Raw genomic sequence first — 11,385 nt, 5'->3', positions numbered from 1 at the left:
TGTGTGATATTAATGATATTGTTCGATCATTTCTGCATTCAGTTGGATCACTTTTCTTGGGAATAGGCATAAATATGAATCTCTTGCAGTTGGTTGGCCAGGTAGCTGTCTTCCAAATTTCTTGGTATAGACTAGTGAGCACTTCCAGTGCTGCATCCGTTTGTTGAAACATCTCAGTTGATATTCTGTCAATCCCTGGAGCCTTGTTTTTTGCCAATGTCTTCAGTGCGGCTTGGATTTCTTCCTTCAGTACCATCAGTTCCTGATCATATGCTACCTCTTAAAATGGATGAACATCGACCAATTCTTTTTGGTATAGTGACTCTGTATTCTTTCCATCTTCTTTTGATGCTTCCTGTGTCGTTTAATATTTTCCCCATAGAATCCTTCAGTATTGCAACTCGAGGCTTGAATTTTTTCTTCAGTTCTTTTAGCTTGAGAAATGCAGAGCATGTTCTTCCCTTTTGGTTTTCTATTGCCAGCTCTTTGCACATGTCATTATAATACTTTACTTTGTCTTCTAGAGCCGCCCTTTGAAATCTTCTACTCAGTTCTTTTACTTCATCATTTCTTCCTTTTTGCTTTAGCTACTTAATGTTCAAGAGCAAGTTTCAGAGTCTCTTCTAACACCCATTTTGATCTTTTCTTTCCTTCCTGTCTTTTTAATGACCTTTTGCTTTCTTCATGTATGATGTCTTTGACGTCATTCCACAACTCATCTGGTCTTCAGTCATTAGCGTTCAACGAGTTAAATCTATTCTTGAGATGGTCTCTAAATTGGGGTGGGATATACTCAAGGTCATACTTTGATTCTTGTGGACTTGTTCTAATTTTCTTCAGTTTCAACTTGAACTTGCATATGAGCAAGTGATGGTCTGTTCCACAGTCACCCCCAGGCCTTGTTCTGACTGATGATATTGAGCTTTTCCATTATCTCTTTCCACAGATGTAGTTGATTTGATTCCTGTGTATTCCATCTGGCGAGGTCCATGTGTATAGTTGCCATTTATGTTGGTGAAAAAAGGTATTTGCAATGAAGAAGTTGTTGGTCTTGAAAAATTCTATCATGCAATCTCCAGCATCGTTTCTGTCACCAAGGCCATATTTTCCAACTACTGAGCCTTCTTTTTTGTTTCCAACTTTCTCATTCCAATCACCAGTAATTATTAATGCATCCTGATAGCAATTTCAGACTGCAGAAGCTGGTAAATATCTTCAATTTCTTCATCTTTGGCCTTAGTGGTTGGTGCATAAATTTGAATGCTAGTTGCATTAACTGGCCTTCCTTGTGGGTGTATGAATATTACCCTATCACTGATAGCGTTGTGCTTCAGGATACATCTTGAAATGTTCTTTTTGACGATGAATGCAACACCATTTCTCTTGTAGTTGTCATTCCCGGCATAGTACACCATTTGACTGTCCGATTCAAAATGGCCAGTACCAGTCCATTTCAGCTCACTAATGCCTAGGATACTGATGTTTATGTGTTCCATTTCATTTTTGATGATTTCCAATTTTGCTAGATTCATACTTCATACATTCTACCTTCCAATTATTAGAGGATGTTTGCAGCTATTTCTTCTCATTTTGAGTTGAGCCACATCAGCAAATGAAGGTTCTGAAAGCTTGACTCCATCCATGTCATTAAGGTTGACTCTACTTTAAGGAGGCTGCTCTTTCCCAGTCATATTTTGAGTACCTTGCAACCTGAGGGGCTCATCTTCTGCCACTATATCAGACAACATTCCACTGCTATTCATAAGGTTTTCACTGGCTAATTCTTTTCAGTAGACTGCCGGCTCCTTCTTCCTAGTCTCTCTTAGTCTGGAAGCTCACCTGAAACCTGTCCGCCGTGGGTGACCCTGCTGGTATCTGAATACCAGTGGCATAGCTTCCAGCATCACAGCAATATGCAAGCCCCCACAGTACGAGAAACTGACAGACATGTGCGGAAGCCTGTAATTTAGTTCCAGTGAAATAAAAAGTCTTGGATAATAGTAAATATAAAAATTTAGTGTACAAATTACAATATTTACTTGCACTAATACATGTGTATTAGTTTCTTATTGCTGCTGTAACAAATGACCACAAACTTAATGGCTTAAAACAAGTCAAATTCATTATCTTACAGTTCTGGAGTTAGGAAGTCCAAAATGGGTCTTCTGGGCTAAACTAAAATCAAGGTGTCAGCAGAGATGTGCTTTCTTCTGGAAGCTCTAGAGGAGAATTTGTTGCCTTGTCTTTTCCAGGCTCTAGAGGCCCCTGCATTCCTTGGATCATGGCACCTTCCTCCATCTTCAAAGCCATCAGTGCAGCACCTTCAAATCTCTGATCACGACCCCTGCCTCTTTCATCATGTCTCTCTGACTCTGACATTCCCATCTACCTCTTATAAGGACCTTCATGATTACATTAGGCCCAGATAATCCAGGATACTCTCCCCTCTCAAATTCCTTAACTTAATCACATCTGCAAAGTCGTCTTTCCTATGTAAGGTGATCTATTCATAGACTCTGGGGATTGGGAACATGAACATCTTTGAGGGGAGGGCATTACTCTGGCCACCACAAAATGTGACCTACTTTTTCACTCACTAACTTTTATTAGAAACTTCAGACCCAATAGCTTTATCAATAAACACTGCCTCATCCCCATCATCTTCCAGATATCTCAAACCTGATGCAAGAGCCCTGGGCAGATGACATTGAAGGTCACACTTGTTCCAGGCTTTAAAAAATCCTGATACACTTTGCCCAATATTGTCCTTGACGTTTCATCATTAGAAAGAAAAATTAGGGTCAGTATTACTAAATTTTTATGTGAGTATTCAAATTCGTATTTTAATAAAAGCAGTGACTTTGAGCCCCTTTTATATTGCTTTGTTGTTGTGTCTTCGAGTCGATTCCAACTCATAGCGACCCTATAGAAACTCATTTTTACTTTATACTTCAAAAGAAATAGCTAAGGGTTTCTGTGACCAATTCAGGTGGCTACATCTCTACCACTTTTTTGGGCAGAACAATCTTCCTAATAGATCAGAGGAGCTCCTGGCTACCTGGTTCTATGGTGGTCTTTTTATCAAGGGTTATAAGCCTCAGAAATCAGACCTTCAGACTTTTCATTTGGCTATCCATGAGGCATGGATCCTGGGCTTGAGGGTGAAATTGAAGTTCAAACAAAACATGAAGGATTTATGTTCTCAGTCGTGTAAAATGAGGAGACTAGATGTAGCATTTGATTTGGTTTGTTGAGAGGGACTAGGGATGCATACCCACTGGGTTACCCTTCTCCTGTTCCCAACACAGCAATACTGCTTCCCTAGGGGATGTTTGAAACCATCAGACCATCCCCATAAGGGACCAAGGGAGGGGTCGGCTGCAGGCCCTTGTGTGGAAGGAGGCCAGGGCTGTGAAACTCTCTGATGCACGGGGCAGTTTTGCATCGTGATCAATTGTCTCACCCAGATGCCAGTAGCGCCCCCGCTGAAGAGCCCTCTGTCTCCTCACCCCACTTACCTCAATCGCCTCTGTTCCTCATTCCCAGAAAGAGCCAGTTTTCAGTAGAACCTCAAGGAGATTTAAACCACAGTTTTCCTGCTCCAGTAAAAGCAGTTAATAAGCCAAACCATACTATATGGAGCTTAGGGGAAACACCACCAGGTGTAAACATTGGCGCTTGTCCACGAGGCTGGATTAAAACAGACCCTAAATCCTAAAAAGATCGTTCTTCCTCTCCCATGTAACCAAAAACGACAATGATACTAAACTATGACTTAGGTGGAAATTCTGATTTTTCACCTAATGACTACATCAATGCTTTTCTATAAATATCAAATGATTTAAAAATATTTTTTTTCCTTTGTTTCTTTTGGTGCTCCAGTTTTCTAGGGCTTGGTGTGTTTTGTCTACTTATTGCTTATTTGTTGGGTGAAAATGAAAAAGAACTCTTTATTTTTAGTTATTGATGAATTGTTAAAGGTCCAAAATGACGGGACAGCATGCTGCTTGCCGGCCCTAGATCTTCTGTGGGTTCCAGTTCTGGCTCCATCACTTACTAGCTATACGACTTTGGGCAAGGTGCTTAGTATCTGTTCGTCTGTAAAAAAGGAATAATGAAATAGATCTAAAAGCCTGGTACATAGTCGCTGTGTAGTGCAAACAGTTAACACGCTCATCTGCTAACTGAAAGGTTGGAGGTTTGAGTTTACGCAGCAATGCCTCAGAAGAAAGGCTGGTGATCTACTTCCAAAAAATCGGCCATTGAAAACCTTGCGCAGCACGGTTCTACTCTGACACACATGGGGTCTCCATGAGTCGAGTCGATTTAATGGCAACTGATTACAGGTTAAAATTTTGGCTATTCTTCCACCCTTGCCATTCTTCAATATTCAAACACCCTTGAATGCCTACCACGTGCTTGTCCTTGTGCCAGATCCTGAAAAAATGAAGATAAACAAGACATAGTACTGACCTCACATATTTGTAAAGAAACAAATGCAACAAAGTATCATAAGCTACTTTTTAAAAGGCTGTAATAGGCTAAGGAGCCCCGGTGGCGCAGTGGTTAAAGTGCTCGGATGCTAACCAAAAGGTCGGCGGTTCGAACCCACCAGCCGCTCCACAGGAGAAAGACGTGGCAGTCTGCTTCCATAAAGATTTACAGCCTTGGAAACCCTATGGGACAGTTCTACCCAGTCCTGTAGGGTCACTGAGTCAGAATCGACTTGACGGCAATGGGTTTTTATAATAGGCTACAATGGGGCAAATATGATGGTCAATATGGAAAGCTCAGAAACGTCTGTGAGATGTCTTTAAGAACATTGTCACTTGACTTTCTTAGGATAGTCTCATCCTGTTGTGTAATACACACTACATGAAATTATGTTTTAGGGAATGTTGGCAAATACTTTTTGAAAGACCTTTTCTCCTGGGAAGGTAATACTAAAAGCAGGTTAACTAATCTTTAAGTTTAATGCTTATAACTAAAAAAATTTCACAGCCATTGAGTATTTCATATTGTCGAGCCTTTATAGTGTTAACCTTTTGATTTCTACTGCAATTTTTTCTCACATTTTCTTCCACACCACTGTGTTAAGCTGTAATATCTCTTTCAATACCTGAAGTCCAACTCTTTTCTATATAACCCAGCCTAGCATAATAGGAGAGGCCATATGCACGAAACCAATGAAGTAAATATTAAAATTAGTTTATTTTTCTACTTAACTTTTAATAAACGAGAAGAAACACAGTAGTCTGTCTCATATAGAACATTTATAATACACAATAATCCATAAAGCCTCATGGTGAGGTAGGAACAGCTTTGGAAAATAACACAGTCATAAAACATACAAAAAGTCAGGTAAAATGTTGCAGCACTAAAGACATTTTATCTGCATCTGCATTTAATGAGATGATAACTGCATTTAACCGCGCCACATCTGGCCCAAAGAACAGGCAACAGCAGACACAAGAACAGCACAACATGAAAACTTCATAAAGAATCACAGCACACACTGATACACTTCATCGTGCTGTTTCAAGGCAGACCCATAACTTGGCGATTTGTCTTTTTATATATAACCACAGATAAATTGTATGTTACATTCCCTTCAGCATCTTTTTGTCAAAGACACTGGACCATAAAATTTTTGGTTTAAAAGTTTAAATTGAATGACATACAAAAGGCTCTCGTGCCAGTGAAAATGACGGCTGAACACTCCAGAGCGTGTTAGTAAAACAAAACAGCATTGCCACGTAGTATTGGTAGAGCTACATAAAAATGGTGCGTTACAATTCCTGCTTCAGAGATGGTCAAACACTGTATTTGACAGTTTCAATTAAAAAACAAACAAATAAAATAAAAAAAAAAAAACACCTTCCCAAGAGTTTTAACACTGTTTTATGACTTAGCTGAAACTCAATATTAAAATAAATATTTTTATATTGTAGAATTACTCTCCATATTTGCATGTGTGAACATAATAAGACAGCAGGTAAATGACATTTCTCTCATTCAAATGATATCTGTTTATAAACAGCAAAAATCTTCAACTCAGTACCAGTTAACCTACTAAATACTTCACATTAGATTCCATAGGTCGTCTCCCTCAAAACTTTCAAAAATTCAAAATCAGCTGAGGATGTTAACAAGATGAAAACACGTTAACAAAGACTTCTTTTTCTACCTACAGTGATTTTTCCAAGGTGCGCTAGATAGAAATTTTTCCTACTCAAATTACATACCTTAGGTATTCAACATATCATTTTCTAAAACATTAAAATACATACAGCAAGGTTTTTGAGAGTTTTGGTTTTTGTTTATTAGGTTCTACTCTATAGTTTAAATGCAGACACTTTCAAAAAAATTAATCATAATAAGCTAAAAGGTAACAAAAGAGAATTAAATCTCTCACCATTAAGGCTGCATTTGGCTTGGAAAAATTTCAGAGTTGGTTTTAATTCAGGCACACGCAGCACCTCCTTCTCACTAAACTGAGACAACAGACCAGCCTCTAAACACATAGTCTAAATACACTGATCTTGCTCAAATAGAAAAGAGCTAGCAGGAGAGAGGCAACTCCTATAACTGATGCAGTGTTATAAAACAGTGTATTTAAATATTGGGTTAACTCTCTTAATAATCCAGGCTATTCACTCATTTTCTTCAGGAAAGAATAAGCTATTTTGAAAACACCTTCATTCCACAATATTTAAATACAAAAGCATGTTTTAAAAGTAATGCTAGTATCGCTAACAATGGGTTAGAAAAGTGCATCGTAAAGAAATAAATAAGTCTGTTAAAACTCAAAGGCGAGTCAGTGCCCACTGATTTTTATCATGACAAAGTCCTTTGAAAAAAGAAAATCCTATGGTACCACTTTGTTACATGTAAGCTACTTAAAAATAATTATGAAAAGTAAATAACTAAGACCTAAAGGCTATTACCTTCAAAGCACTTGAAAAAACAAAACCAGAGCCCTTGTCCTGTGCTTACACATCACTTAAAGTCTTCTTCAGTTGGTGTCTTATGCTTAGGTGTTATACCACCTTTAAGAAACGCATTCTAAATACAGCATTTACAAAGAAAACCTCATTTGAATGTATTTTACCAGTTATCCTATTGTCTCATTACTGAAATGCTTTTATAATATAAACTGTTTTGAGATCTTAATAAAATGTTCTATAAAGTCTTAAATCAGGAAATGTACATGATACAGTACAATCTCCAGTGCTCTCTCTGTCGTTCATCCACATAATGAGACCCCCAGTTTCATGTAAAAAAAACAAAACAAAACACCTCAAACACTTTTGCAAAATTCAAGCTAACTACCAGTGTAGGAATTGAATTACACAGTATTAGGTGAGAGTATTAAAAGATCAAAATGTATTGCATATTGGCAGGTTATGGTTTTGGCCCGTTAAGAGTAAATAAGAACTTACAAACCACGTTCCTAAAATTACCTCAAGTCTGTTCTTCAATAGGCCCATTGCCAGCAACAGGCTTACACTAGAAAAACACACACCATCTACCATAAAGATCATCCCTTTAAAAAGTAACTGTCAAATTCCAAATTTTCATCTTAAGACCCACTAAACAGTGAATTATTTTAGACCCCAAAAGGCTGCCATCCCAAAGGTAGTCACAGCTATAAAAGTCACTTAAGTCGTCAGGACATCTTGCTTCTAGAAAAATAGAGCTGTACGTGATAACCGATTTTCATCCTTCTGAGGACAAAAATCTACAGTTTCTTCACAAAGCATAATATCTTCTCTATCAAGAAAAATATAACTTAAATACCATAAAATAATATTTCTGTATGGATTTAAAATCCATAGCAAAATGAAAGTAAAGAACAATTTCCTGTGTAGATATTGTAGCATCTTTGCAAAATAAGCCACTATTAGAGGATCTGAACAATGTCAAGACAGGATGACTTACAGAATCTAGCCTTAAGTATTAATTTGCTTTGTAAGAATCTCATATTCAAAATTGCATTAACCTTCAGATTTTTTTCCCTCCCAAATCAGTGGCTCTTAGCAAGCACAAGCATTGTTAGTTGTATTTGAAAAGCTCCATTTAAATCCATTCATGATTGGTCGCCATGAAATGACTTTAACTCTGCAAACAGCATTATTTTTAAGTACTCACAGTTTAAAAGATCTTGTTAATAGCTTATGTTTAACATGTTATTAACATCCTTAGAAATATTTATTGTATGTATTTTGTGAGTAAACTTTCATTTCACTGTTTCTAGTATCAGTCTTTCAAAGAAAGTAATGCTGGTGAACATGTCCATGTTTTAGACTAACTCTGGTAAAAGAAAACATGAGTTGAAACTCTCAAAATAATTTAGAAATGTCTTCTGAATGTTAACACACAATTAGTTTGGTAAACTTTCTTCCCTGCTCTTATTCCCCATATATCCTATCACATGTGTAAACTATAGTTCACAATTTAATTATCTCACGGTTTATATTAGAGTAACATTCAGAAATAGAGAACACAGCATAGTAACTGATCTTTAGTGTTCTAAATACTCCATGTAAATTTTAAAAAAAGGATCTCTTACTAATATCCATGAGTCACTCTTAAAATATGCTGCCATGATGCCAGATAATGATCTCAAAGGGCAAGTAAAAATTATCCAAAATATCAAAGGAAAAACTTGCTGACTTAAAGTTCTAGCAATTACAATTCTAATCAACAAAAGTACAACACTGGGGGAAAGAAAAACAGAGAAATTCCAGTAACAATTTTATTTATCCCCCTAATTAATTTTTACCGTGGGAAAACGGAAATCAAATGCCATTATGTATATAAAGTTTATACTTAAACAAAAATGTAACATAGTGTTAAAACTGGCTTTCCAAAACTGTTACAGCACAGCTGAACTCTGCACTAACAATCACAAAGTTGTAATATAGAACTCTGTTATGCAGTCCCATTATGTTCTTACAAAAATAGAATTAACTGTGTGACCAGAACAGGACTTCAATTACACTACTTGGCAAACTTAGAATTTCAGTGGAGGTTTTTTCCTCTTGCAGCTTAAAAGCAATAGTCAATCATCACATCTTTTCAAGACTTACAAAGATGATTCAGGTTGGTTGGTTGGCATTTTTTTAATCTCTATCACAACAGCAGGAATGTTTTCAACTTTAGTCCTCCTGGGCTGCTTCTCCAGATTGTCACTAAGTTCTAAACAAGAAATGCTAACTGTTGGGGCCTTTTCTGCATCCTTTCCAGAAAGGACCTGTGGCCGTGTCCCACAACACTGCTTCAGAGCACACTGAGTTCTGCACGCAAGCTCACAGGGGACCACACTTGATTTAGAGCCTACACTAGCAAATTCAGGCTGAATGGTGGTAGCGTGAATTCCGTGATTATGAAAAACGTCTTTAATGATTTTAGCCACCTGCATGTACGATGTTGGATCTTCACATTTTATGTGAGCAGTGGCAATGATTCTGCTTCCAGCAAGCTGCCAAACATGTAATTCATGAACTTCCTCTACTCCATCAACATTTCGAAGTTCCTTTATCAAATGTTTGATATCAATTTGTTTAGGAACAGTTTGCAGAAGGATAAGAGCAGATTCCTTAAGCAATGGATAAGTTGTGTAAAGAAGTATACAAACCATTACAATACAAAGAGTTGGGTCTAAATATAGTACCCAGCAAGGACCAGCCTCATAAACTGGTGCATGAGTACTGTTAATTACTTCTACAAATGCTTTGCAGGGGTCAGGGGTACATGGGTTCACACAGAACTCCCCTTCAGGACAACCTTTCCAAGAGAAATAAAAGACCAAGGCATTTACTACAACGATCACTGAACCCAAGGCATCTCCAAAGACATGCAGAAAAACTCCACGCATGTTAAGTTGTCCAGACTCATTGCCTTCTTCCAATTCCATGTGGTCAGGTTCTTTGATAAGATTTCCATTCACTTGTACTTCCACTGCATCATTTCTGGATTTGTCTGAATCTACAAAGAAATAGAATCCTGTATCAAATACATTTAACATGTTTACATAAAATTTCATCCTTGTCTGATTCCACTTGAGTAGTAAAGAAGGTGAAAAATGCCTGTCTCTTTTGAAATGAAAAAGCTTTCATAAAGTAAAATTTAAAATCTGCTCAGAACAATTTAATATAAATTGACATACTGGGGACAAGCCAGGGCATAATGCCCAGGGCTAAAGTCATTAAGATGCTGCTTCCTTACTGTCCTAACCATCCTCCTCCAAAAACAGTGTAGCATTTTGATTGGGGTGGGGTCCTGTAAACATTCTGCTAGACTTTCTGGCATATACAAACAGGAAAACAGAAAATTGAACGCTACCCTCCAAAGTTAAATAGAGCCATGAATAGTCTCCTGACACAAAATGCCTGATTCTGACACTAGGTTCTGGCTGGAGTCACTAAGAGTAAAACCGAGTTTAACTTTTAAACTTTTATTGTGAGGGAGGGACTTAGAAACTGACAAATCAGCAATAGAAATCTATCAACAGTCATAGAAACGATTATTAAAGCGACTGCAGGGAAGGTTGGAAGTAGCTGATCACCACATTCCTTTCTAGCTCTTGATATTTTAAAAGAATTAGCCACACCAGAGCAACTTAATTTTTGGGGGTGGGGCGAGAGGAAACCCAATTATTAGACCTTTTCAATGCCCAATTTGCATTCATTAACATGATTTATCCTGTATCTTGAAAAAAGGAAAATTGCCTGTGAAGTACGATACAACCAGGTGAATATATATAAACAGAAAAAATGGGAAGGAAATAGACCAAATTGTTAACAGCCATTGAGCCTGAGTGGTAGGGCACTGGTTGATTTCTTTTTCCATCTGCTTCCTTCCAACATTCCTGCATTCTCCAAATTTCCTTCAACAGTACTTATTTTTAGAATAAAAAAGCATCTATTAAAAATGAAAGATGAATAAATCACTACCACTTCTATTTTCCTATGATTGTGAAAAGTACTAAGTGAAGTAAACGTTCAACAGGTGCTACACCTATGATTTTCAGGAGTAGGGGTCAATTAACCGAAACATTACGCTGCTGTTCATAAAAGAAACTAAACCGGGGCTTTGAGCTCGGGCAAACTAATGGCTAGGTTTGCTCGGAAGGCAGTATTACGAAACATGTTTCACAGGCAGAACTTGGCAGTGCAAGGTTTCAAACGCGCAACAACCAACGATGTGCTGGGGATTTTCTCCCTTTCCCAAGCGGGCCAAGAAATTTAACTCGGAATCATCTGTGAACCCGTTAAAACCAAAAACAAGGCAGTGACTTCAGAACGCCTGTGAAGACAGCCAAGCCCAGCTGCGGGGCGACGGTCACCTCCTGACCCTGTGCCCACTACAGTCCAGGCGCCC

The 11,385-nt window shown here is 37.8% G+C and overlaps 1 protein-coding gene across 1 annotated transcript; it reads right to left on the bottom strand.

Moving 5' to 3' along the window:
• Positions 1 to 5,195: 5,195 nt before the first annotated feature.
• Positions 5,196 to 11,362, bottom strand: SLC30A1 (solute carrier family 30 member 1). The gene has a single exon (XM_023741732.1). The coding sequence runs from the start codon at positions 10,046 to 10,048 to the stop codon at positions 9,089 to 9,091; it is 960 nt and encodes a 319-aa protein (XP_023597500.1). The 5' UTR covers positions 10,049 to 11,362; the 3' UTR covers positions 5,196 to 9,088.
• Positions 11,363 to 11,385: the final 23 nt, after the last annotated feature.

Source organism: Trichechus manatus, unplaced genomic scaffold, assembly GCF_000243295.1.
Source record: "Trichechus manatus latirostris isolate Lorelei unplaced genomic scaffold, TriManLat1.0 scaffold00187, whole genome shotgun sequence".
Classification (NCBI taxonomy): domain Eukaryota; kingdom Metazoa; phylum Chordata; class Mammalia; order Sirenia; family Trichechidae; genus Trichechus; species Trichechus manatus.
The sequence above is the reverse complement of the archived record's forward strand: the minus strand, read 5'-3'. Positions and strand labels throughout refer to the sequence as shown.